The sequence below is a fragment of the Ailuropoda melanoleuca genome, chromosome 3 (assembly GCF_002007445.2).
Source record: "Ailuropoda melanoleuca isolate Jingjing chromosome 3, ASM200744v2, whole genome shotgun sequence".
NCBI classification, from domain to species: Eukaryota; Metazoa; Chordata; class Mammalia; order Carnivora; family Ursidae; genus Ailuropoda; species Ailuropoda melanoleuca.
The window spans coordinates 106,977,172-107,004,930 of record NC_048220.1 but is presented as its reverse complement, the minus strand read 5'-3'; the positions used below and the strand labels follow the sequence as shown (position 1 = coordinate 107,004,930).

Here is a 27,759-nt window from a genome sequence, read left to right as displayed (position 1 = left end):
CCCTGCTCCCATGCTCACCTTCCTGTATCAGGAGTCCCAGGTATATTGTTTCCAGGTGTTTCTCATCCACTGACACTTGGATCTCTGTATCTTCCACCAATCTGCAGTTGAGCCAGTACTTGTGGTCAAAGAGGAGATGTTCCAGACATGCAGATACATAGCCTAGGAGGTCAAGCCAACATGATTCCTGAACAACATGATTTCCACCATTAGCTGAGCACAGAAAGGGGTGAGAAAGCTCCTTTCTGAACTTCCCTCCCAGACCTTCATCCCCAACCTGACCCCATTTAACTGGAATCAGAAGAGCGTAGAGAGGTAGTTAGAAAATTTCTAGAGTGAACTGATTCTTCTCAGCATCCGTTGGGAAATACAAGTCATTTGTAAATGATATTTACTCTTTTCAACACATTATGGGTCTCCATAAATGCATAATGAAATGACCAAACCCAGTTACCTTTTTCTCATACGTCCATAGAGGAATTTCCAAGATTCTAATTTGGAATCCTGGTCCCCTCTTAAAGTTTTCCTGACTTGAGGTTAAAATTCCTGTACCCCTGATGATGCAGTGGCTGGAGGGTTGTCCATGACCCACAAAGGAGTCTGGATTTACTTCACCATCCCTTCTCGGACTCTCTCCATCATTCATGCCCAGCATGCTCTCCCTTGTTAAAACCAGACTAGAGACTAAGCAAGTTGCAATGATGGGTAGTATTTCAAACGTGCCTACGAATGTGAATTATTTGTGTTAAAATTTTGCTTCTTTTGAGACTTTCTCTTTCCTAAGATGCAAAAACCTGTTTCTTTCCATTCTGGCTTTGGTGTGCCTATTTGGGCCTCGTGTGTTCTCTAGCATTGTGCTTCTTGCACTTTAAGGTGCACACAATCACCTGGGGATCTTATTAAAATACAGATGCTGGTTCAGTAGATCTGGGATGGGGCCTGGGATTCTACTTTTCTAACAAGCTCCACGTGATGCCGGTGCTGCCAGTCCATGGAGCACACTTAGAATTAAAGATGGGTCTCTAACTGATCGTGGAAGGAGAGGCAGTGTGGCGGGCAGGAAATCAACATAACCACACGAGAAGTTCTGCCTTCTGGCCAAGAGCCATCTTGACCCTCCACCCCTACACAAGGTCACTTCCTAGAAAACCCTGCAATCTGAGTCCCCTTTAGCAGATAACTCCCCCGTCTCTTTCTTTGACTCTTTTCCAAAAACATAGGCTAAAATAGCCACAACTTTACTATTTTGAGCGGCTACTTTGATCTGACTCAAGACTGGTTCCTTTTTTTTTTTTTTTAACCATCAACCTGCATCTCTCCCAGTCCTTCAAATTTAGTGATCATCGAGAACGTTTACCAATGGATTGATGATCTAAGAAAGTAGTCTCTCGCTGAAAACAAAGTAATGTTGCGCATAGCATTTGAGAGTAATAGCAAATATTTGCTTTAGATTTAGTTCCAGGCAGGTTGTGGTATTTCAAAAGTTAACCATCCATGTCAGGACTCTACCTCTTTTTAATTACCAGACCCCGACCAATTCCCTAATATCAAGCCCTACAAATTGACTGAACCAGGACGTAAGTTGTCCTCTACCCGCCTGCTCCACGTCCTACCTAAGTTCAAGTAGGTAGAAAACTTCCAGATTTCCTCCATGGTCTTGAAGGTGATGAGGAACTGAGCCTTCTGGGACTGGATACCCACCAACCTGGCTGAGAGGTCCTGGGTAAAGAGAATAGTGTGTCAGTCTGGGATGACCGCATCCTGTTAACAACCTCAGAGAAGTGCAAAATTCTTCATATGAATTTCTTGATTGTGGAACTGTTTTTTTTACATCACAAAAAAAGAAAAAGAAAAAAAAGGAAATAACCTAAATGTCCATCGATAGGAGACTGGTTAAAGTGAATTCTGATTCATCCATGCAATGGGCTATTATGATATTATGCAGCCATAAAACAGAATGAGGAAATTCTTTGTGCACTGATGCAGTCCCCAAATATACACTGCTAGATGGAGAAACAGCTGCAACAGAAAGGAGCCAGGATGCAGGACTGTGTGCAAAGAATGCTACCTTTTGTGTCAAAAAAAAAAAAAGGAGTATGGGGGAAGGTGAAGGATAAATAAGAGAAGGCGCATTGAAAGCAAGTTTGATTGTGAATCTATGTCTAATGATTATTTTTATAAAGCTGACAAACAGAAAAAGCAAATTACCCAAAACCAAAAATCATCCACAATCCCTCCTCCTAGAGCTCATGTGTGTTAACACTTCAATGTCTTTACTTTGAATCCTTTTTCCCATCACGGGTTTTGATGTAACTATTTTTATATAAATAGAATCACATTACATAAATTGTTCTGTAATCTTTTGAAACAAAACAATATTTTGTGAACCATCTCCCACATCATTAAACAATTTACATTATCTTTAGTGGTTACATATGCCATTGTTACATTAGCAAAATTCTTAGCATTTCCTTATGGTTAGATGATTAAGTTGTTTTCATTTTTTTTACCATCCTAAACAGTGCTGGGATAAACATCCTATGGCTAAATCTTTGTACACATCTTTGTTTTGACCCAAGTGATTCTGAGAAGTGCAGTTGGGAATGCAGATATTCACATTTTCAATCCTAAAATGCAGGAGCCAAGCTGCCCTCCAGAAAGGTTGGGCTCTGTCAGTTTGCATGCTCCCCCACTCCCTTTTTTTTAATACCTGAGAAAATAGGCCTGACCTACTGTACAGACTTGGTTTTCCCCTAAAATTTTTCTCTGTTGCTTGTCCAAGCTTCTAGAGTTGACTATAATGAGTGACGGTCAAAACATCCTTCCTCCCCCAGGCCAGGTCCTGCCATCAAAGATCAACCCCTGGAACGCTGTTCTGGGGGAAGCCTGTGGAAAGAAGAGGGTAGACAGAGAGGAAGGAAGAGAGGAAGAGCCCCCAGGTGAGAAAAGCCAGAATTCTGGGGTTCTCTCCTACTAGGCCCCAGGAGTCCCCAGATCCTGTTGATCAGGGAAGGGGTTTCAGATAAAAATTGATTTCTAGGAAATTCATCAATTGTCACCAAATTGATTTGGTGACATCAATTGTCACCAAATTGATTTCTAGGAAATTCACCAATCTATGAACAATGCCTCATTTTACTCACAAGAACCCTATGCAAAGAATACAATTACACTACTTAATCCATTCTAAGATGCACTTTTATCACATTCAATCATTTCTGAAATTAAAGATAAGGAAGCATGGCATCATACTTAACTGGCAGCATTTACTTCCCTTTCTTCGAGGTCTATAAAATATTGCTGCATTTTATAATCAAATGGCATCTCAGCTTTAATAGAAAATAACATGATCCACGTGTTATAGCCAAGGAGGCCCAGGCACGGACGGGTTAAGCAATTTGCCCCAGGTCACCTGTGTGTAGGCAGTGGCCTCCCCTGACTGGAGCCTAGATCCAGCCGACTCCAGGTCTCCGCTCGGGCACACAAGCTGGCCCGGCTCAACCTCAGCCTAGCAGACCACCTGGCTCAACCAAACCCAGCTCTTGCCCACGCCAAAAGTGACTCAAATTTTAAAAAACTATGGTGCCAGTTAGTAGCTCATGCCTGCAAGTTTCTGAATTCTGGAAATTAAAAAAAAAACCCTACTATTTATAATTTATCTGCTATTTAGGGAGCTCATGCCACCACCCAAGCAAAGTGCCAAGCTCTCTGCAGATACTGACTCACGGGCCCCTCCCAACAAACCAGTCTTTTTTTTTTTTTTTACATGACAGATTAATAGAACATGTTTCCCTTTTTAACTTGTATCAAATTAATTCAGAGACCATAAAAATAACTAGAACATATTAGTTTATTACATGAAGTAATATTCTTTTTCTCCCGCCTCTAGTTGCAACAACTTTTAACCATTTCCAACTTTGGTTCTCTTTGTAAGTCCCTCCTAGGGGACACCTGGGTGGCTCAGGCGGTTAGGCATCTGCCTTCAGCCTGGGTCCTGGGATCAAGTCCCGCGTCAGGCTCCCGGATCAGCAGGGAGCCTGCTTCTCCCTCTCCCTCTGCCTGCCGCTCCTCCTGCTTGTGCTCTCTCTCTCTGTCAAATAAGTGGATAAGTTATTTTTTTTTAAAGTCCCTCCTAAACTGTAAATAATTTGGTCATACCCTTCTTCCTTGGTTTAACAACTAAAGATACTAGCTACCCCCTACGAAAGAGAAGGAACTGGTATATTTACTTTATTGCCTTTTTCTCCTCTCATTCTAAAATTTATAGTTATAAATTTTTGACTGGCAATTTTGGTACTTCAAAAAAAAAGTATACTTAATGGTTACCAGTGGTGAGGGAAGGGGAAAGAGGGGGGTTATGGTTTAGTCAATACAGAGTTTCAGTTTGGGATCATGAAAAAGTTCTGGAACGGATAGTGGTGATGGGTGCTTAACAATGTGAGTTCAATTGATGCCACTGAGTTGTACACTGAAAATAATTAACCTTGAAAATTTGTGTTACATATATTTTATCACAATGAAAAAACAACAAAATTCCGACTTACCACATTTTTTTAAAAGGTATATTTCATGAGGTAGATACCATAATAATTCCCATCCTACCCAGGAGAGTCACTTGTAGAAGGTCAAACAGCTGATTTGAAACCGTTGTCTCTGACTCTGCAACCCCAGAGATTGCCCCCTTCTGAGTTGTGCCTATTTTTGCTGAGCAGCAAATGTGAACTTTTTCATTCATTCTTTCCTTGATCAGCTGGGTTTTTTTGAGGGCCTACTTTGTTCCTGGCGCTGTCCTAGGTGCTGGCGAGACTTGAAGGGGCCCATACACAAGGCGGGCTCGGAATTGCACCTGGTCACCCCAGCTCACCTGAAACAGGGCACGCACCTCCTGGTCCTCATTCTCCAGCGCCCACAGCCGCCTCCTGGCCGCTTCCTGCAGGAGGCCGTTTACACACCTCCGGGAGCGGCTCTTCACACTGAAAGAGAGCGTCAGATCTTAAAGAGAACAGAGAGAGAAATGCAATCAGGTCAGGCTGGAAACGCAGTAAAAGGGAAGAAAGAACTAGACGAACCCCAGTGTTTCCCACACCTAAACCTTAAATTGGTGTCCTTATTAACTAGGAATTACAAGTAATCCCCAGAGCACTTCTTTTAAAATGTCCCCCAAGGGAAAAAAAAGAAAGAAAGAAAAGGCTGAAGCCTGGGAGTGTTCCAGAATCCCAGCAGTTGCTGTTGTTATTTCTGCTTTGAACAAGGTATGTCCTAGGCTGCCTGGCACTGAAGTGATAGTACCAACAAGAACAGCTAGACATATAATTCTTCCTGTGGATGATTTGTGAAAGTTTTGAACAAATACTAATTCATCCATATATATGGAAATCATTTATATGTCAGATTTATGATATGTAATAGATATTCTATACTGTATGCATTATGTATACACCATACATTTTCTCTAAACTGTTTCTAATAATGAATTTATTAATGTTTGCCAGGGTAGTTGCTTAATGTATTAAAGTCTATCTTTAATTTCTTCGAAATGCACATTTATTCAACCAATACTGTGAGCAGAAGCTGTTTCAGTGACTGGAATACAGCAGGAAACAAAATAGACGTGGTCCCTATTCTCATGGAGCTTGTATTCTCTCCAAGTAACCAATTCTATGAACATAATAATTTCGGATGGAGAAAAGTGCTAGGAAAGCAATGTAATCAGGTTAACAGACAGTGTGACGGAGCACTTGCAAGGGGCAGGGCTATGCTTTTGGATAGTGTTGTTAGAAAGGTCACCTTGAGGAGGTTCATCTTATAACTGCACTTTGCCACATCTTCTTTAGACAATAAGTAGCAACCTTGTTAATAATTATCAAACACAATGAACCAAAAAGGCATTGGACTAGATAATCATGGAGGTCTCTCTTCTAGCCCTAACTTGCCAGGGACTTTGCAAATCCCTGAGCCCATTAAAGACAACCCCTCTCATGCTGGCCCCGGGTAACACAAGGCAACCTGGATTCCTACATTTAAAAGGCCCATCTTTAACCTAGAAGTCCTGAAAATGCTGTGGCTGCCGACCAGCTCCAACAGGACATACCCAACTGACCTGGCATGGGTGTGAGCTGCGGGTGGATGTTTTTTCCACTCTGTTCCTCCCTGGCCTGTGCTCTAACCTCATCCAAGCCCCCCATCTTCAGCAGTCCGATCCAGCCTTCTGTCTGGTAGCCTCACCGATCAGCACCCTGACCTCTATGAGGAGGCGAAACCCAGGGAGGCGGAGTCACACGGACCTGGGCTCAAGGCTTGGCTCTGCCCTCACTCACTGTGCCATGCTGAACAGTTAATTATCCCTCTACACTTGACTTTTCTCATTAGCAAAAAGACTGGCCAAGTACCTATTTCATAGGGCTTTTAAGAGGCTTACAAATGAGATTATGCATATAAAGCTTTTAATTCAGTGCCTCCTACATAATAAATATTCGATTAACATATTAAGCATTAGCTGTGGACTCTCAGAAGCTCCCCACCCCCACGCTGCATCAATTACTGCTCCCTCTGCCCTCATCTTATCACACCTGTAATCGACCTTGACTCTGACTGATGCTGTGACTCCTTTTCACCAAAGCCATCTCTCCTGTCCTTCCAAAGCCTGATCCAAACTCCCTTCTGGAATCTCTCACAATAGCCCCCAATGAATGACAGCCCCTTCAGTGTGGATCTCCTTGCCCGGCATATGAATCCATGGATCTGTCACTCAAAAGATCTGGGTTTAAAAAGCAAACTGCCTTTGAGATCTCAGCAGGTAAGAGCTGCCCCTGAGAGCCTCCTGTCTGGGCCCACTGTGGGATCCTACGGTGCCCTCAGCATGACCGACAGGGGAATAAATCAAGTTCACTCCAGCGTTAGTGCAAACTACACTTTGTCATTTTTTTTTTAAGTCCTTCTGAAAACCGGTTGTTTAATCATGCTAATGTATCTGATTGATTCTGTCCGCTACTCTTCCCCATAAAGGAGAGAGATTGGAGGGTGGAATGTCCCCTTCTCACTCAGTGACTTTCCTAGAAACAGCATCACGGTGGAAAACGCTAACAGACAAGTTCAGCCCCTCCTTTGTTCACTGGCCTTTGTGCTCTGATAAGGCAAAATGCTGACTACACTGCCTTCTGCGTACAATGGGTGGCAAGTCACCTTTTGTCAAGGACAGCCCAAGCTAACAGACAAAGAAGCGGATTGACTCAAGAACAAGAAAGGGCAAGGTTTTTCTCATGGCCAACCCAGCAGTGTGAGCGAATTTGAAAATGGGAAAAAAAGGAAGAACCTGGTATGACATGTAAACACCATCCATTTACCTGGTTTATGTCCTTCAAAACATTCTTAAGGTAAATCTTTTTCACAAGTCTATCGTCTGTCTGCCCGAGAGAGGTCCGTGTTTGGAGGGACAACGAAGCGGCATGGCTGTGAACAAGGACAGGGGTTTGAACCCCTGTCTCATCACAGACTAGCTATGTGGCAGTGGGGAGGTTGCCTTTCTCTCTGAGATTCTGCCACCCTTGAAATGGGGAGTTTGGTAGCACCTCCTGGAGGTGAGCATGTGAGAACAAGAGGCAATCACTTAGCACCTGCTTGGCACACTATTTGTCCCCCCAAATGGGCCCTGTTACTACACGACGGATGTTGCGTCTTGTGCGGGTTGATGCTCAGAGCTCCTGGCACAAGGTTCAGCCCAAGGTTCAGCACCCTCTGTGGCCAGCTCCCCACCGGCTCCATTGAGATCTCTTACCGGGACCCTTACGACAGATGAGTCTTGAGAATAACGTTTCCTTCATATTAATTTCAAAATCTTGTTCTGCTTCTGGAAGATTCACACAGGTACTCTTCTGCTCAGGCCATCTCGCCCCACATATTCAACCCTTTATTCACTTAGGCATTTATTTAGCAAGTGTGTATTGAGAACCTGCCATGTGTAAGGTACTGTATATAGAACACGAATGGGACCTCCACGTATTTATTCAACGATTTGCGTATTTACTTACCAAACATTTCCTGAGCACCAGCTATGTATAAATAACTCTTTTAGATACCATGTAGAATAAATACATAAGTCTTCCAAAAAATTACCCCTGCCCTCCAGCACCTTAAAATTTCATTGATGATATACCTTTTTTAGTAAAGCAAACATGTGTGGAGCTCCTAATATGTGCCGGATTGTGAAGAGCTTTGAGTGTCTTCCTGAGAAGCCTTAACTTAATCTTGCAAGCAATGGAGAGCTTTGTAAGATTTGTGAGCAAGTGAATACCATAGTCAAGATCATGCCTACAGAGATGCATTTGGGGGGCACCTGGGTGACTCAGTTGGTTAAGCAGCTGCCTTCGGCTCAGGTATTGATTCCAGGACTCTGGGATCAAGCCCCACCTCAGGCTCCTTGCTCAGTGGGGAACCTGCTTCTCTCTCTGCTTGCTGCTCCCCCTGCTTGTGCACTCTCTTCCCCGCCCCCCACACCATGTCAAATAAATAAATAAAATCTTAAAAAAAAAAAAGATGCTTTTGGTGGTGGCACCTAGAAAGAATAAAAGGAAGGGATCCTGCAGATGGGAGAGATAAGGAGGTTACTGTGTTATTCCACATGGAAAATATTTTTTTAAAAAAATAGGGCTTTTCTTTGGGGTTTAGATACCTGGAATCATATTCTGTGTCAGGAAACATTTTTCCTTGTCTTCAGATGAGGCTATAAACTCACTCGATATGGTTGGATCCTTGGAAGGAGTTTCTTTACCTGGAGGAGATCAAATGAAAGATCATTATTTATGTGAGTGGAAGCAAGTTATAAACATGGGCTGCAAGTCTTCATCAAGTGACAGTTTTTCTCCAGGGCAGGTGGCATGGAAGAATGCCCCCTACTATCACCATTGCCTTATAATTTTTTAGTGCTCAACTGTTACTAAAGACCTATCAGACCTGCTATTTCAATTCTGCAGTAGCCCGCGTGTCCCTGTTTTATTTAAAATAAATAAATAAAACAGATTCCCACCTACAGGTCAGACTGAGTCCCACGGCTGAGGACACTGGAAAGGCTCAGTATATGTTGAACCTGCAAGGTCATGACAGATCTGACTGCAACAAGGTTTAAGGTCAATGGTGAGTGACGGAAGTGCTGGAGCAGAGCCAGGGAGGGCGGCATCATTAGGGAGGTGGCAGGGCATGCTTGTAATGGACTTGAAATATATCGATGGTCCCCAGTTTGCCCACTAGAGTCCTGTATGGAATGTCTCCTCAGATGTCCAAAATGTTCCTGTCTTTGCCACTGTAGAATTGGAGTGAAAAGGAGAAGAAAGAAGATCGCGGCACAGGCTAGGGTGAGGGAGGAGGTTATTTTGATGGCAGAGAGTTGAAAAGAGAAGAGAGTACAGCTGTAAAGCATAAGGCAGTGGATATAAAAGAAGAGAAGGAAATTTCACAAGCAACACTATGAAATGTGGGCCTCCCTCGTGGTCCCCAAAACACAAGAGAACTCAAGTCCATAACACGTTACTTTTGGCTACTCTGTTGCTTTGACCATGAGACTGTTCAAGGACTACGCCGTGGGGTCAGAATATTATAAGCACTGCCTGGGCCTGGAAAGAAGTGTTAGGAATCTTGGCTCAAACACTATTTGCAAGTCCCTCATTTCTGCCAGTCTTTTTGATTGTAAAATTCTGTTAGATCAGAGTCAAGCAGACCTACGCATTTTGTACTGCGGACCTGTTCTTCTACTGATACAGCTCAAGAGGAATAAGGGACCAGCCATCACACACCATCGACTCATTGCTGATGAGTGCGGACCCCAAATCCTCACATGGCCGCCAGGGGTTCGTGCCTCCACTCCCTGCTGCATGCCTACACAGCGAGATTTTGACATCCACGTGGAGGACCTTCCATTTCTCCAGAGCAGGAGTGGTTAGCACTTTTTGGGGTGATGTATAGGGAGAATGAAATGGGTTTGGGTTTGAAAAGGTAGAAGGGGGGCCCATCAGCTCACAGCTCCTCATCCAGTCAGTCTTGTTAGAGGTTCAGTGTTGAAAGCAGCTTAACTGGAAAGCCGGCAGTAATGAGCTATAGTTGAACAGGATCATTTTGTAGTTCTGCCCCCAGGAGCCAAAGGTAACTGTAGCAAAAAGGCACTGGCTTGGGAATCATGAGATAAGAGGTTGAGCACAAATCAGATTCTCTCATACATTAGTTAATGACCTTGGGTAAGACCTTTCATCCCTCCGTTTTCTGAGGTCTCACTCTTCCCACTCACAAATGACAGATTGATCTACGTTAGTGGTTCTCAACTCTGAATGCCTATTTGAATCACTCAGATTGCTTTTTAAAAATAGCAGTGCCTAGGCCACATCTCCAGAAATGCTGATTTACGTGGTTCATAGTGGAACCCAGCCATAGAAATTCTTTTAAGTTCCCTAAATGATTCTAATCTGAGCCAGTGTTGGAAACCATACTTCTAGACCGGTGCTTCTCAAACTTTCATGTGTGTATAAAAGGGCTGAAGATATTGATAAAATTTAGATTCTGCCTCCATAGGTTGAAAGCCTAGGGTTCTGCGTATCTAATGTGCTCCTAGAGGATGTTCCTGCTGGTCCCAGGATCACACTTGGAGTGGCCGCCTGCTTCCCTACTCTGCAACAGTTTGAAAACTTATAGGCTAGGGACCAGAGGCCATCACAAACCCACAAACATCATTTTTCTTTTTCTTTTTTTTTTTTTTGTTCTTTTTCGTTATTCTTTTTTCTTTTCCCCACACAGTGAATTTTTAAAGTTCGAATTTGAATTGCTTGACATCACTCAGAAATTGGGATATTTTACATAACCCAGTGAAGCTTGGCTTCACTTTGAAAATGGAAAGATCTGTAGTTCGGGGCCCTCACTCTCATGTGGCCACAGTCAGCTGGAGCCAAGCATTTGCTGCCCCTCTGCGGGCATTTGTTCAGTCTGCACACGGTCAGACTTACTCATCCACATCTAGCCCCCGCAAGGCTTGAGAGTGCGTCCCTATCGCAACACTGCATGGAAAGAAACAACAGCCTAAGGATGGTGAGTGCCCACCAGGTAAGCCCAGCTTGAAGAAGGCAGTTCATGGCCGCCCTGCTTTGGGAGAGAAGGTAAGGCACAAAGCTCTGAAAAGATGTGTGAGGTTTAGAGCAGAAAATTGTAATGTTTCACAGGATGTAATTTGTAAACTGTCTGCATCAGAGTCACCTAGGTGCTGGTTTTCATAAAGTCGTCTGTCCAAAGCAACGTGTAGAAAAATAGAGAAGAGGGGCGCCTAGGTGGCTCAGTGCATGAAGCATCTGCCTTCAGCTCAGGTCATGATCCCAGGGTCCTGGGATCAAGTCCCACATTGGGTTCCCTACCCAATGGGGAGTCTGCTTCTCCCTCTGCCTCTGCCCCTCTGCCTGCCTGTGCTGGCGCGCTCTCTCTCTCTCTGACAAATAAATAAATAAAATCTTAAAAAAAAAAAAAAAAGAAAAATAGAGAAGAATATCTGCATGACTTAAGTAGCCAGGTATTTCCTAAACAGGATGAGAAAGTACTACCCACAAAAAAAAAAAAAAAATAACAGATAAAACTAGGAACCTTTGTTAATCAAAAGATGCAATTAAGAGACTGAAAGGTAAATGATGGAGTAGAATATAAAGAATGTATAGAATGCAAAGAATTCAAATCCAGAATACATAAAGAATGTTATGCATCTTTCAGGGACAGGTAGGCAACCACTAGAAAAATGGACAAAAGGTGTGAATAAGCACTTAACCAAAGGCAATATCCAAAAGGCCAATAAATTAAAGAAAAGTTTCTAAGCTTATCAGGGACATGAAAATTAAAGCCACAGTGGGACACCACTACACAGACTGGCTAAAATAAAAAGACAGATAAAGCCAAGTGTTCCTAATGTTACAAAGCAACTGGAACTCCCATCATATATATGACAAGTACGAGAATAAGCCTGGAAAATTTTTATTTTGGAAAAACTGTTTGACATAGCGGTTCAAGCTGAATATATGCCTGCAGTAAGACTCTGCAATTCCAGCCCTAGGCATATACTCAAAAGAAAACATACATGTGTTCACCAAAATACGTCTACTAAAATATTCACAGCAGCAGTATATAACACACCCAAAAACTGGCAACAACCCGAATGGCCATCTACACAAGAATGGACAAGTCAGTGGTAGTATATATAACTAAGTACAGTACAGCAATGAGAATAAATGAATGACAACCCCAGGAAGCTGTAGACATGGATACATTCATCCTGCGACAATTCACCAAGCGGTACATATAGCATTTTGTGCATATTCTCTACTTTCTCTACATACTTCACTTCTGAATATCTGGGGGTAAAGTCTGCAGATGTGCATTTTCAGTTAGCATCTTGAGGCTTTCTCTCACACTCTGAAGTGTGAGAATCTCTGGAGTAGAGAGAACCAATGTGCCAGCTGTCTGGGAACCATGAGCCAGAGGGCTGCCACTAGAGACACAATAAGGAATCTGGAGAATTTGGGTGAGCTGTCTAATCAGAAGGACAGTTAATGGTTGCACAGGGATTCATAGTTTACAGAACTCTTTTGCACATGGATTGTATTTCAACTGAAGGAATATGAAGACTTACCTGGGCCTTAAAAAAATAAATAAATAAAGGACCAGAGAGACAAATCAAGGCAATGAAAAGCTATTATATAGAATGAAGTATGTTTAAAAAAAAGATGTATGATTTTTTTAATGACTGAAAGAAAATAGACCAGAAGGTCCATAGTGGCTAAGTGCTGAGTCATTTTTCATCATCTTCTTGTCTACTTTTGTCTACTTTCCAAATATTCTGTAATAGACATACATTTGTTTTCTAACATTGAAGGCAGGTGGAGAAGTGGCTAATAACAAAGACTGTAGTTAGACAGTCCCCGACTCAACCCTGAGCTGCTTCATTGGCCAGATGAGCCGTGTAAACCAGGTGGTTCAGATGGGGCTGACTCCATCCCTAGCTCCAAAAGTGGACACTGACTCAAGCATAAACCAATCTTGCTATGTCATGCCATGGCCACAGAACCAAGGTTAAGCCCATGGAAATCAGTCTTAGAACCCTCATCAGCACTCTGCAGGAAGAGATTTCTTTCCATTGCACTTGGAGCTGTGACTATGACAGCCTGGAACTGTGGGGACTACCGCAGGGTGAAGGCTTGCCCGAGGGTGAGGCCAACCCAATAAAAGGTCAGGAGTTTAGGAAAGACAACTTTCTAATAACATCATTTGAATATCTTGATCCAGCCATAGCTAAAGCAAACAATCCCTGGACTTTTCATTTATGAATCAATAAATTACTTTTGGTATAAGCAAGTTTCATTTTTATTATTATTATTATTATTATTATTATGGGTGACAAAAAGCTACTAATCAAAAAAACATTGAGATTTATTTAAAAACTGCCAAACTACTTTCCAAAGCGGCTATCCTGTTTTGCATTCCCATCAGCAATGTAAGAGAGTTCTGCTTGCTCCACATCCTCATCAACCTTGGATAGTATCAGGCTTTTTAATTTTAGCCATTCTATAGGTGTGCAGTTTCATCCCCTTGAGTCAATTGACATTTCCTTAGTAACTAATGACGTCGAACATATTTTGCATGTGCTTATTTGCCATACGTATATTTTCTGAATGAAAGTGTCTTTACAAACATTTTGCTCCGTTTAATTAGCTTATTTACCTTCTCATTATTGAGTCATACTAAGATTTTATTTATTTATTTATTTATTTGTCAGAGAGCACAAGCAGGGGGAGCAGCAGGCAGAGGGAGAAGCAGGCTCCCCACTGAGCAAGGAGCCCAATGCCGCACTCGATCCCAGGACTCTGGGATCATGATCTGAGCCGAAGGCAGACTTTTAACCAACTGAGCCACCCAGGTGTCCCAGGATGTTTTTGTTGTTTGTTTGTTTGTTTTGATGTTCTAGATACAAGTATCAGATATGTGGTTTTCAGGTATTATCCCTGAGTCTGTGGCTTCCTTCACTTTCTTGGTAGCCGTATGTGGGGCGGTGGGGGAGGGGAGCAAAATTACTGGCAAAGAGATCAGCAAGATAAGGGGGAATGAACTTTGCATACACATAAGACAGCAGAAGCCAGTGTGTATGTACCAGAGAGGTCAGTGATCATGGGGCTAAAATTGATAAATATGGTAGAGTCAGGATAAGGACAGCATTTTAAGGCAAGCAGAGGAATTAAGAATATATACAGCAAGCAATAGGGAGCCATGAAGCATGCTCGAGCATGGGAGTGGCATAATAAAATGGAAATTCTCGCTGAGGTGGGACAAGAAGGACAAGGGAGAAGAAAAGACAAGAGGCAGGGCAGCCAGCTAAAAAGCTGCATGGCAATCCAGGAGCGTAAGTGTGAGACTGTGCACTGTGATTCTGGCACATGAGAAGTGAGGAAGTATCGTGAATGACGTGGTATTTTAAAGAGCTTCTGCACAGCCAAGGAAACAGTCAAAAAAACTAAGAGACAGCCCACGGAATGGGAGAATATATTTTGCAAAGGACACCACAGATAAAGGACTGGTATCCAAGATCTACAAAGAACTTCTCAAACTCAATACACGAGAAACAAATAAACAAATCATAAAATGGGCAGAAGATATGAACAGACACTTTTCCAATGAAGACATACAAATGGCTAACAGACACATGAAAAAATGTTCAAAATCATTAGCCATCAGGGAAATTCAAATCAAAACCACACTGAGATACCACCTTACGCCAGTTAGAATGGCAAAGATAGACAAGGCAAGAAACAACAATTGTTGGAGAGGATGTGGAGAAAGGGGATCCCTCCTACATTGTTGGTGGGAATGCAAGTTGGTACAGCCACTCTGGAAAACAGTGTGGAGGTCCCTTAAAAAGTTAAAAATTGAACTACCCTATGACCCAGCCATTGCACTACTGGGTGTTTACCCCAAAGATACAGACGTAGTAAAGAGAAGGGCCATATGCACCCCAATGTTCATAGCTGCATTGTCCACAATAGCCAAATCATGGAAGGAGCCGAGATGCCCTTCAACAGATGACTGGATTAAGAAGCTGTGGTCCATATATACAATGGAATATTACTCAGCTATCAGAAAGAACGAATTCTCAACATTTGCTGCAACATGGACGGCACTGGAGGAGATAATGCTAAGTGAAATAAGTCAAGCAGAGAAAGACAATTATCATATGATTTCTCTCATCTATGGAACATAAGAACTAGGAGGATCGGTAGGGGAAGAAAGGGATAAAGAAAAGGGGGGTAATCAGAAGGGGGAATGAAACATGAGAGACTATGGACTATGAGAAACAAACTGAAGACTTCAGAGGGGAGGGGGTGGGGGAAGGGGATAGACTGGTGATGGGTAGTAAGGAGGGCACGTATTGCATGGTGCACTGGGTGTTATCCGCAACTAATGAAGCATCAAACTTTACATCGGAATCTGGGGATGTACTGTATGGTGATAAACATAATATAATAAAATAAAATTTAAAAAAAAATAAAAAAAAAATAAAGTTGGAAAAGAGAAAGCATCTTGACGTATTGAATATTAAGGATAAAAATAAGGAAGAGGCAATAATTATAGAAAATGAATAGATAGAAGTGATTTAAGAGATCATTTTGTTCTACTCCTCATTTTACTGCAAAGAAACAAAGGAGTAGTGATTCTACCAAGGTCACATAGCAAGTTTGCAACAGAGTCAGAGGGCATCCAGATCCCCGGGGGGCAGACCGTGCTGCCACCACAACATTAACCCGACCTCAGAACTCTGAAGTCTGAAGTCTCTAACCTGGAAACATCTCTCTTGCAGAAACTTGCTGGATGTCAGCTCTCCGCTCTCAGTCTCTCCTTGCTCCTACCTTCCAGCTCAACTTTAAGAAGAAAACTTGAAGAGGTGTTTCCCTGCATGCTTTTTTTCTCCATCTGCGTGTTTTTTCTCCTTCTTTGACCTGATAGTCACACCACCAGCAGGTTTTAAGATGTAAACATACACTGTCCTTGTTAGGACAGATGTTAAATCACAGCCACAGCTCTATCTACCTACACGGACGTATCTCTGATCATCATGTAGAAGGAAAGGAGAAAAGCAAGTTGCATAACAATACCATTTTGCTTCAGTATTGAAATCTTCAGAAAAAATTCTTTGCAATGATTATGAGCACACGGACATGCCATAAAAGTACAAAATCACTGAATCCATGAAAGTGATTAATGCTGGGGAGGAAGGGAGGGAGAGAAATGAGACTGGGGAGAACGACCAGGGGACCCTCCTTGCATCTGCAATGTTTTATTTTTTTTTTAAGTAAGGGAATGACATAAAGATATTCTGAAGCAAATATGGTAGAATGTAGAAATATGCTAGAGCTGGATGGTGGGTTTATTGTTCTGAAATTCTCTATTATCATTAAGTTCAAAATGCCTCACAAACTTTCTAAAGTTCAAATATGAGGCATCATTCACTATTGCCAGGATTCTCCCTCAATTTCCTATTATTATACTCATGATTCACATTTACCAAAAATGTTGAAAGTTAAAAACACCAGCGATCAATATAGGCAAATGTTCTCTCTCATATCCCCTGTTTAAGAGTGTAAGTCTGCCAAATTTCTTTAAGAAAGTGTTGATCATAACAGGGCAGTGCTAGAAGCTTTTAGGTGGATGACCGTTGACATGGCTTACTCTGCAATCCTCCGTGAGCAACTATAATTTATTAAACAGTGGAAAGAATCGCCAAGGGTCTAGGAAGACAGACATGACGGCAATTGACCAGAACCAGCACCTCTCACCATGCTCAATGGGGAGATTTATGTGAGCAAATGAAAAACATTTCAGGGAACAGATGCTCCAGGCAGAGCCCATGTGTGAGAACGCAGGTGACCTGCGGTGGCCAGAGCCAACATTCATCATTGTGTGACACTGCGGCAAGCCAGCTAGGCATCTGTCCAGCGCTCAGTGCTACCAAGAGCCTTCTCCTTTCCTGCCTCCCTTACCCCTGAGGACTGCTGGTCCTCCCTGTTGACTCCCCTTGAAACAGTTGTAATGGCAGAAGCAGGCAGAAACAGGAGCACAGTGGAGCCAGGAATTAGGGAGAAGGGTTGTGGGAACAGTCTTTACTAGTGAACAACAAAACAGCCCGCAATTACTGAGGGGTTAGCAGAAGCCAGACCCTGTGCTAAATCCATGAGATGAATTATCTGATGTCATCCTCTCCCAAAACACCATGTGATAGATAGTACCACTGGATCCAGTTTACAGGCAGGAAAACTGAGGTTTGAAGAATATAAGAGATTTGCCCAAAGTCACAGAACTATGGAGTCACTCCAGGATATGTCTCATACTTTGTTCCATTTCTCTAGGATAAATAGGGGAGCCTAACAGGGGATGTTTATATCAACAATCCTCAGACCTTCAACATCTGTACCATCCTCCCTAGGGAAAGGCCCCCGACAAGCACAGAAAACAGTTTGGGGAAATGGAATGAAAAGCCTCTATAATGGAAATGGCAAGTTGACTCGGAGAAATAGTGGATTCAGGATGCCAACCATTTATCGATGCCCCAAATCAGGTGAAACAATAAAATCATTGTATGATAATGTCATAAGAACTCTGAGGATGCTTTCTTCAGTGTTGGTTGGTTGGCTGGTTGGTTTGGAGCCACAGAACTCTTGTACATGAAATCGTGGGCTGAGGACAGGATGTCAGACAGAAGCAGAGTGCTCCAGCTGCAGCTAGGGGTCAAAGAGCAGGAGCCGAGCTCCCTAAGGCACGTCTGCAGGCCAAGCCTACAGTCCCTCATCTTACAGATGAGCAAACAAAGGCCTAAAGAGAGAGCTTGATATGCTAGGGTCATAGAAATGTAATTAATATGGCTGACATTTCTCGTACTTAATTCACTGTGTGCCAGGTCGTTTTAAGTGTTTCACACGTAGACTTAATCCCTACCACAACTCCATGAGGAATGCATAATTATATCACAAATCTACGGATGACGGAACTGAAACAGAGAGACTAAGTAAATTGCCCAAGTCAAGTCAGAGAACCAAGATCAAACCAGATGCTTTGGCCTCAAAGACCAGATGATTCACCAGGATGATGCCTGCCCAAGTGAGGGTAGACTGAGCCGGACCTAGAACCCAGGTCCCTGGCTGGCAGACCAGGGATCCCTCATGTTCCCCCACACTCCATTCAGTGTCTGCTCCCGTGGCATACAATGGCAACAGGATTCAGGGAAAGGGTCTGAAAAGTTTCTAAATCTTAGAAATCTGGAGATGCAAAATGTTTTCATAGTGCCTTTTGTGCCAAGGGCATCATCTGTGAACCTGTTTCCCTTGGCTAGGGGTTCTCCTGGGTTCCCCTTCCAAGGAACCGCATGGAACTCCAGACATGGAATCCTAACGAGGGTTAGGAGTGATTCCTTGACATGGTGCTCTATCTCCCAAGCAAGTCCTCCCTGACTCTGCCACCTTCCCACAAAGCTGCCACACCCTGATAAATGCCCTACTCAAGATGGTGGGGCCCCACCTTGGTCCTGCTCTGAAAAGAAGCAAGGAGCTTGCATTAGGGAGACTAACCACCCTGGTTGCCTGGGACTCTTCTGGTTTTAGCACTGACTGTATCCTGAGAAAGTCTTCGGGCCCAGGGAAACTGGGATGATGGGCCACCTGATATCAAGTCTCAGATGACTTGACAATTTCTAAGGGCAACAACTCTCCATGGCCTCAAGTTGACATACACACACACACACACACACACACACACACACACACACACACAAAATCACACCATAATAGGTAGGAGGCAGGAAATTGTTTTTTTTTCTCTAGTGACAGCAACCCTGATAAAAATAGGGTTGAGTGACTGAGGCCAAATTTATGACCACCCATGGGCCCCAGAGGCACTCACTGCCTGAGGTTCTTTCCTGACCTAGGGAATCCTGGGAAGAAAAGACGGAAGGGGCCAGTCACACCCTGTGAGTGGCAGCCAAGAGCAGCGCTGGCTCCTCACAGAGTGAGCTCAAAGTCTCTCTCCTCTGGAAAAGTAGAAGTTTCCCAGGGTCTACTCCCTTTTCACAAAGCCAGAATGACAAATACAGAATGAGGGAAGGAGGAGAGGGGGCCAGAAAGCACAGCCATCTCCCCATCTTTGGAAAAGCGGCATTCCCAACCCAGCAGATCCCAGAGTCTTCACTGGACCGACTACCTCAGTGAAGCCACAGGCCAAGGCCCCCCAGGAGACTCACCTGGGCCCCAGGACAGACTCGGCTCCCCGGGAATGCAGAAGCAGCCACCCATGTGTGCATTATTCTCCCCAGGCCAAGGCCCCTAGGAACACCAGCCAGAAGAGCACTGGGAGGGGACAGCCTTCTGACGGTGTCCCTCCTCCCGCCTCCTCCCTGGCACACTAGGGACCAAAACCCCACTCAATGCACAATGCAGCCTTTGAGATCCGGCTGCAGCAGGAGGCCCAGGGAGGAGGGGAGGGGCAGCCCAGCCCTCAGGACCCAGAGTCCTTACACTGTCAGGCCCTGCCTGGGGAGCAGCACTCCTCCCTGCCTGTCTGCAGATTGCTTCAGGCCTATCAGGCTGTGGCACGTTCCTCACATTCTAGGACTGAGATACACAGTTAGGTTCCTGTGGGGGAGGCCTGGGTGGGGGAGGAGGGCAGAGAGCATCCCAGGAATCAAGGCTGCTGTTCTTGTTTTCCCCGGACTGACTTGGCCCACACTGACTTGCCTGCCAATGAGAAAGCCAACCCCACCCAGCCTCCCTCTGCCAACCCCTCCCTCGGCTCTGGGGCTGAAGCTGGAGCTGTGGGCGCAGCATCTCACCTGGGCCCCAGCAGCACCGCGAGCCAAGTCCTCGCTGCTGAGAGTGCAGAGCCCCAGCCCCTGGTCCTAAAGCTTTGGTCAGAAGGAGTGTGGGAAATCGCCTGATGGAGCCCAGCACCTTAGGGATGAGAGGATGGAGACCAAGTTTGGGAAGGCTACGAGTATGCACAAAAACCTGGTCTCCCCAGACCAGCCTTCTTTTTCCGTTTTGGACAAGGAGCGGAGCCAGAGAATGCAGTAGACACCGTACAGAAACCTCCCGGTGACATCTTCCAAAGGAGGCAGAGTAAATATGGTTGAATGTCCACAAGATTGGGCAGAGACAGGACTGTGATTTAACAACCAAGCTTAAGGATCACTGATTACTTATGATTTTCTTAATGCCTAGAGCAAAGTTCAGTGGTGAGTGAACCGAAGAGGGAGGAGGGGCGGCCGAGAGCAGGCAGAGTCCTAACCGCTGTCTTGCAGGCTATGTGCAAGCTGGGCTGGACGTCAGGCTCACAAGCATTTTAGGGACGGAGGTGGCCTGGCCATGTATATATTCTGGGAGGAGCACTGGGGTGACAATGTGAAGGATAGCCCGGGGTCAGTGCCCCTGGAGTGGTCACGAGTGTCCCCTGCACACACCAGCTCAGCTTCAGGTGACAGAGTCTGGCTTCAGTTTCAATGCTGACTCATCTTGACTCCCAGTCACCGAGCATTTGCCACGGGCCAGGCACTCACCATACATGACTTCCTTTAAATCCCGTAACAGCCCCATGATGGAGGCCCTATCAGCTCTACTGTGTAAGTGAAAAAATGTGTGAAGGGGGGCGTATAACTTGTCCAAAGCCCCACTAGCTACGAATGTCAGATTCAGGACTAGGGCCGGGTCTAATTGATTCCACAGCTCAGGAGCTTCCAGCTTCCGATCTATGAGATCTTTCCATGCCACAGTGAAAAACAATGAGATCATCTGATATGAACCCTCAGAGCTTGCTGACCACTCTGGAAGACCCAGGAGAGGAGGGCTAGGGCAGGGCGGGGGGGATAGGGTCTCTCCGATCCCATGGGGGATGTTTCCTCTGGGCACATCTGTCTAAAGAATCCACTCCCATAATGTCCCATGACTTTTCCCTCACCAAAGTGTGCCTCACCACTGTTTTAGGATGTTTTCTTGGACTTAAGATAAAAGAGCAAGAGTTTCTTTAGAAAGTAGTCACTCAAAATTTTGGGAGATATGTGAGAATCAGACAGTGAAGAGAAGCCATGTTTAACTTGCACATGATGACAAATGCTTAGAGTAATCCCTTCTCCTTGACTAGCCTGCACACCTTTCTTACAGAGGTTCAGCGACAGAGATCCGAAATTGCAAATGACCGAGACCAGCCAAAGGAAGCCCGTCTGTCCCAGATGACACCCTGCTGATGTCTCAGCAGTTGGCTGAGACACACATTTTGGCAAGTCCATTCCGGATAAAGTTGTTGCTTCTCTTGAGATGCAAGAATCTATCTTGCATATGGGTAACTCAGATGAATTAGCCTGAACAAAGGGCTTTCCAGGCAAGGAGAGCAGCAGGTGCAAAGGCCCTGAGGCTGGACCATGGGTGGCAAATGGAAGGAAAAGCATGTGTGGTTGGAGTCCATGAGGCAGGGCAGCGTATAGAGATGAGGTTAGAGAACGCCACTGGAGGCCAGATTGCATAGGACCTTGAAGGCCATCTAAGGACTTCAGCTTCTACTGTGAGTGGGATGGGAGACAATGGAGGATACTAAATAGAGGAGTCTCGTGATGGACTTAGGACTTTAAAGGGTCACCCTGGCTGTTCCTTGAAAAATAGGATGGAGGCAACTGGGTGGCTCAGTGGTTGAGTGACCAACTCTTGATTTCAGCTCCAGTCATGATATCAGGTCCTGGGATCGAGCCACCACGTGTTGGGCTCCATGCTCAGCGGGGAATCTGCTGGAGATTCTCTCTCTCTCTCTCCCTCTGCCCCTCCCCCTGCTGCTCACTCGTGCATGCTCTCTCTCTCTCTAAGATAAATAATTCTTGGAAAAAAAAAAAGACAAAAGAAAAATAGGCTGTAGCTGGGATTCCAGGTATGCAGAAACTGTAATATCCAGAAAAAAGATAATGATGGCCTGCAACAAGGTGACGGCAATGGAGGTCATCAGAGGGGCTTAGGTGTTAGAAATATTTCTGAATGAAGAGTATATTAATCAAGGTTCTCCAGAGGAGCAGAATCAATAGGGTATAAATATATCTGTGCCACAAGGAGGGCACTGCCCCACCTAAGAAGCCCCTGCTAGGCTTCAGGCAACGAGGACTAGGGAGCCATGTTCCTGTGGTAAATAGCCAGACATCCTGGTTTGTCATGGAAACCACACATCAAGATTTTCACGTCAAGTTCCCAAACTTTTTAATGGTCACAAACTAGGCTCGCTTCAGCAGCACATATAGTTAAATTGTGATATGCAAACAATGAATCATGGAACACTACATCAAAAGCTAATGATGTACTGTATGATGACTAACATATCATAATAATAAAAAAAGAATAAAAAATAAAATAAAATAAAATTGGAACGATACAGAGATTAGCATAGCCTCTGTGCAAGGATGACGTGCAAATTCGTGAAGCATCCGCCATTTTGAGCATCGTATAGAATTGAATCGTTATGTTGGTCACCGAAAACTAATATAATGCTGTATGTTAATTATACTTCAATAAGAAAAATAAGAATTAAAAAATTAATGCTCACAGACTAATTCAGAAAATCTTCCAAAGCACTGTGTAGGCCAATACTTCAGAGCAGACCAACATGCCTGTAGGCCCAATCCAGCCCAAGAGCAACCAGCTGGACCCTTCAGATGTAAAACTGAATTTTTTTCTTGGGAAATTCACAATCTAGTTGGGATAATAAGATATCCCAAGTTGGGGATATCTAGTTGGGAAATGATAATTCAAGGGAAAAACTGCAAGACTATGTCATGGGTGGAATTCTGTCCCCTCCAAAAAAGGTGTTTTGAACACTTAACCCCCAGTACCTCAGAATGTGACCTTATTTGAGAATAGGATTGTTGTAGATATAATTATTTAAGTTGGGTTCATACTGGAGTAGGGAGGGCCCCTAATCCAATATGACTGGTGTCCTTATAAAAAGAACACCCTATGAAGACATAAACACGAAGCAGAAACCCCGGCAACAATGAGGGGAGTCGCGTTATGCATCCACGAGCCAAGAATTGCCTGGGATTGCCAGTAAACCACCAGAACTCAGGAAGAGGCAAGGGACGCTTCTCCCTGCAGGTTCCAGAGGGTGCGGAGTCATGCAGACACCTTCATTTGGGACTTCCAGCTCCCAGAACTATGAGACGATATATTTCTGTTGTTTGAAGCCCCCCAGTTTGGGCAGTTTGTTAGGACAGCCCCAGGAAACTCCACCCTGCTGTGTTTTTACCTCTCAGAGGTCAGTTTGGGCATGAGATTTGTGGTCAAAAGACCAAAGTTCAAATCCTGGCTCTGCCGTTTCCAAGTTGTATGCTGTTTATGGTATAGTCTCTCCTTTGCAAATAACAATGATAATAATAGTCACATCGAAATCACAAAGAAAGTTCTACCTCACAAAATGATTGTGAGGATTTAAAAGGTGTTGATAGGTGTTGGTTTTTTACTTGTGCAAATCTCGCACATGTGTGTGTGTGATCACTGTTATACTAGTCTTTGGCATATTGTCCATGTGTCCAGACGCTGAGGGAGAAGGGACATCCCTGGTGAGCAGAATGTGACTATCAGCCATGACAGAGACAAAATCTCCATTCCAATCAGAAAGCTTACAAGGAAATGCATCCAAGTAAAACTAGGTCTGCCTGTCCTTAGATAATCAGGAAGATTCCTTTCATTACCTCAGGCAAAAACATCCAGCCTAGCCACCCGGGGCGGCATTTCTCTCCTTACTTCTCGACCGGCCAATGTTTTCAACAGACATGAGTTTTGCAAGCAGTTTACTTAAGAAAGAAAAATGAAATTTCAAGCTTAACTATTTTCATCACTATGGTATTTGGCTTTTGTGATTTAGTAAATCGGTTTCAAGCAAAAGGAAAGGTGTGTCTCTTTTCTAGGTGTTTTCATTGATCACTTTCATTGGGTGACCTTGGGAAAGTCAACCATTTCCCCTTCGGTGCTCTCCTTATGTAAAGTCATTTTGTGTCCCTACCCATTCAGGTCTTGTTCCCGTGATGACTGTCCAAATTCCTCTGGAAGTGGGGTCCCCAGATCTCCATCCAACTGCCCAGCAGAGCTATGTGTTCTGTACACAGCTCTGAGGCACTCTCCCCTCCTCTGATTCATGCATTGTCCTTCTGCTAATGGATCTCAAGCTTACATCAGGCTACAGGAGTCAGGACATAGTTCACATTCTATCCACTTGGAGAGATTTATCAAGAGTCAGATGCCTAGACCTTACCCAGCCCCAGTGAAACAGAATCTCTGATTAGACCCATTCCATGAAATTCTGATATGCATCCGGATTTCAGCAAATAATGCCCCAGGGGTTTCTTTTGCAGAGATGAGAGACAGGCCCAGGTATAGATTTCAGCTCTCCTTTTCTTAATCTTTTGATCTATGCCAAAGTTTGGGGTTTTTTTTAAGATTTTATTTATTTATGGGGCGCCTGGGTGGCACAGCGGTTAAGCGCGTCTGCCTTCGGCTCAGGGCGTGATCCCGACGTTATGGGATCGAGCCCCACATCAGGCTTCTCTGCAATGAGCCTGCTTCTTCCTCTCCCACTCCCCCTGCTTGTGTTCCCTCTCTCGCTGGCTGTCTCTATCACTGTCAAATAAATAAATAAAATCTTTTAAAAAAAAAAAGATTTTATTTATTTATTTTTTAAATCAGAGAGAGAGAATGCACAAGCTGGGTGAGCAGCAGGCAGAGGGAGAAGCAGGCTCCCTGCTGAGCAAAGAGCCTGATGTGGCGGTTGATCCCAGGACCCTAGAATCATGACCTGAGCTGAAGGCAGAGGCTTAACCGAGTGAGCCACCCAGGTATCCCTGATCTACACCAAAGTTCATTAAAAGCCTTAACCACAAGGGGGGACCACATCAGGGACTCTGGCTCTCTCAATGAAAAGAATGTGAGGTGGCCCAGTTGGTTGGGCCATGGACTCTTGGTTTCAGCTCAGGTCATGATCTCAGGGTCATGGGATCAAGCCCCAAGTTGGGCTCCATCCTCAGTGTGGAGTGTGGTTGAGAGTCTCTCTCTCCCTTTCCTTCTGCCCCTCCCCACTGTGTTCTCTCTCTCTCAGATGAATAAGTAGATCTTTAAAAAACAGAAAAAAGAAAAAAAGAAAAGAATGTCAGAGGGTCCCTCTCATCCTCAAGGTTCAGCATCCACAAATAACCAAAAAATGACATAATTATTCAAGAGTTCCCTATTGATGAAATCCTCCATCTTACTATATCCTCACAGTTCTATTGGTAACATAGCAGTTGAACCTGCCATTTTGTAAGCGATGAAAGGGTTGTGTGAGAGCAATCACATGACTTCTCCAAGGTCTTACTGCTAGTAATTGATAGAAATAGCTTTCTCAAACATTCCAGCCAGCACATACAGTAGGCTTCACCACTTAAGAGAGCCAAGAGGATATAAACCAGACACATATACACAACATCCCAACCCCCAACCCCTCTCTCAAGCAACATCTGTCTAGTAATAAAGATCAGAATTATCTCAACCTCCACAGAACTACATATGTATAGAGGTCAAGCAAATGAGTAAAACAAGTTTATCATACATGCACTTAATTTAAAAGGTTTCAACAATATGTGAACATCCAGGGAAAGTAGGAAAGGAAAGCCATTTAAATACAATGGGCCAGTGCTTCTCAAACTTTAACATGGTTATTAGTTATCTGTCATGATAGGCAGAATAACACCCCCCAAAGATGTCCATACTCCCAGAGCCTGTGAATATGTTACTTATCTGGCTAAAGGGACTTTGTTGGTAGGATCATGTGAAGGAATTTGAGAAGGGGCATTGTTTGGATCATCTAGATGTAACCACAAGGGAGTTGGGAAGGTCAGAGTGAGAAGAAAACAAGATAAGAAAACTAGAAGCCAGAAGTCAGGATCAGAGAAAGCGACCTGAAGATGCTGTAAATGCTGGTTTTGGATGGAAAAGGGGCCACAAGGCAAGGAACGTGGGATGCCTCTAACAGCTGGAAAAGGCACAGAACGGATCCTCCTCTAGAACTTCCAAGAGGACCACAGTCCCACCAACACCTTGATGTTAGCCCAGTGAATCCCACTTCGGACTTCTGACATCCGGAACTACGAGATGATAAAGTTGCGTTCTTTGAAGCCACTAAGTTTGCATTTGTTGCAGTAGCCACAGGAAACGAATAGACCTGGGAATGGGGAAAATGAAGATCCTAATCCCGGGTCTCTGAGGGGGTGAGAAGTTCTACTGGGAGCTTGTAGGCAGTGACCGTGCACTGGTGCTTGGACCCCGCTTTGAGAGTCGAAGCCATCAGAACTCCCCCACAGCTGTTCCTTCAGTGTCTGGAGCCTTCAGTTAGCACGGGAGGGGAGCATGAGCCCGCAGAGTCCTCAGTTCCTCACCTCTGACTGCCCCAGCATCTGTCCCACTGCACACGGTGTGGACCTCTGGTCAGCCTTATTTTCAGTATCACCTACCCTGAGAGGTACTTCCTTTTATTATTTCTGTCCCTACTTATTTACTTCAGTGATTATAGTCCTAAGTCTGGGTGTTTATTTATCATCCCCCCCCCCACATTTCTGCTGCCCCATTCCCACCATGCAACACAGTGCCTGACATAGAGTAGACAGTCTTTTGCGAAGAAAGGAAGGAAGGAAGGAATGAACAAATTGAAAAATTAAGGAAGCTCTTAGTTCTTTTTCAAATAGATGCCTGACCAAATCTCTCACAACTTGTATTTGTACAAATGAATTTGTTTTAAACTACTTAATCCAAAAGTTTACACTGATCCAAGAAGCTTAATTTTCTCAGACTGGCCTCTGTGTTCCAAGCAGATGAAATCAATCTGGAAACTGATCTTTCCCATCACTGTTCAAGATTCCTCCCCAACTCTGAAAAGGTTGCTGCGACTGGTCAGTTCCCAAGAAGCAGACTCTGAGAGGAAGACTGGCAGGCAGGAAGCTTATAGGGTTGTGCTTGCAGGATCCCTAGGGGTGGGGGTGTGGAAAACAGGACCGGGCAGAGCACGGAGTAGCCTGCAACTCGGACTCAAGAAGGTCCTCAGCTGGTTCCCACAGGGAGCTCAGGGGTCAGAGGGTCCCGCAGAGTCATCCTGGGCCAAGGGCACCTGATAGCAACCAGTCCCTGGACCGGCTACATCCTTGTAATGGCCAGTCATTGAGGGCAGGCTGCCCTGGAAGGGAGCACGGACTGGAGATGGCACTCTTCTGTTCCAGGCAAGCCCCAGGGAGGGATCAACTGAGAGCTGTCGACCTTGAAAGCTTCCAGCAACTGGGGGAAGGAGTGGGCCAGTCGTGATAGGTGGGCTCCAGGCAGACTCCCCAACACTCACTCATGCCTTCTGTTTCCTCAGGCACTGGGGGAAAAGAAACTATTAAATCAAGCAAAGCCCAGAATAGAGCTCTGTGTCACACCAACATGAACTAGACAGGAGTAGACTAAAGATGCAGAGAGAAGAACACTCCTCCAGAAGGAGGAGAACTGGGATGGCCGTGAGGGTGAGCACAGAGCCTGTCTTGGAGACAGGTTTCTTCCTCTGAGATGGGACGTGTGAAGGCGTCGAGAGTACAAGGAATGAGGTGTGGGCTTGGAGCAGCTCATGGGTGAAGGCCACAGTATAACCAGGGAGGAGGAGAACAAGGGGGTCCGTGGGGGTAGCATAATA

At 44.6% G+C, this 27,759-nt stretch overlaps 1 protein-coding gene and 1 pseudogene across 1 annotated transcript in view; one reads left to right on the top strand and one right to left on the bottom strand.

The window, feature by feature from the left end:
- Positions 1-19,460, bottom strand: part of SH3TC2 (SH3 domain and tetratricopeptide repeats 2) — a 57,559-nt gene extending 38,099 nt beyond the window's left edge. Inside the window, exons 1-5 of the mRNA XM_011223562.2 lie at positions 19,289-19,460; positions 8,669-8,767; positions 4,865-4,992; positions 1,614-1,719; positions 19-162 (exon numbers count right to left, since the gene is read on the bottom strand). Of these exons, the coding sequence (XP_011221864.1) occupies positions 19-162; positions 1,614-1,719; positions 4,865-4,992; positions 8,669-8,767; positions 19,289-19,340 (529 nt within the window). The 5' untranslated portion in view covers positions 19,341-19,460. The remainder of the gene's footprint in view (positions 1-18; positions 163-1,613; positions 1,720-4,864; positions 4,993-8,668; positions 8,768-19,288) is intronic.
- A 2,952-nt stretch (positions 19,461-22,412) lies between these two features.
- Positions 22,413-22,509, top strand: LOC117801646 (annotated as a pseudogene).
- Positions 22,510-27,759: the final 5,250 nt, after the last annotated feature.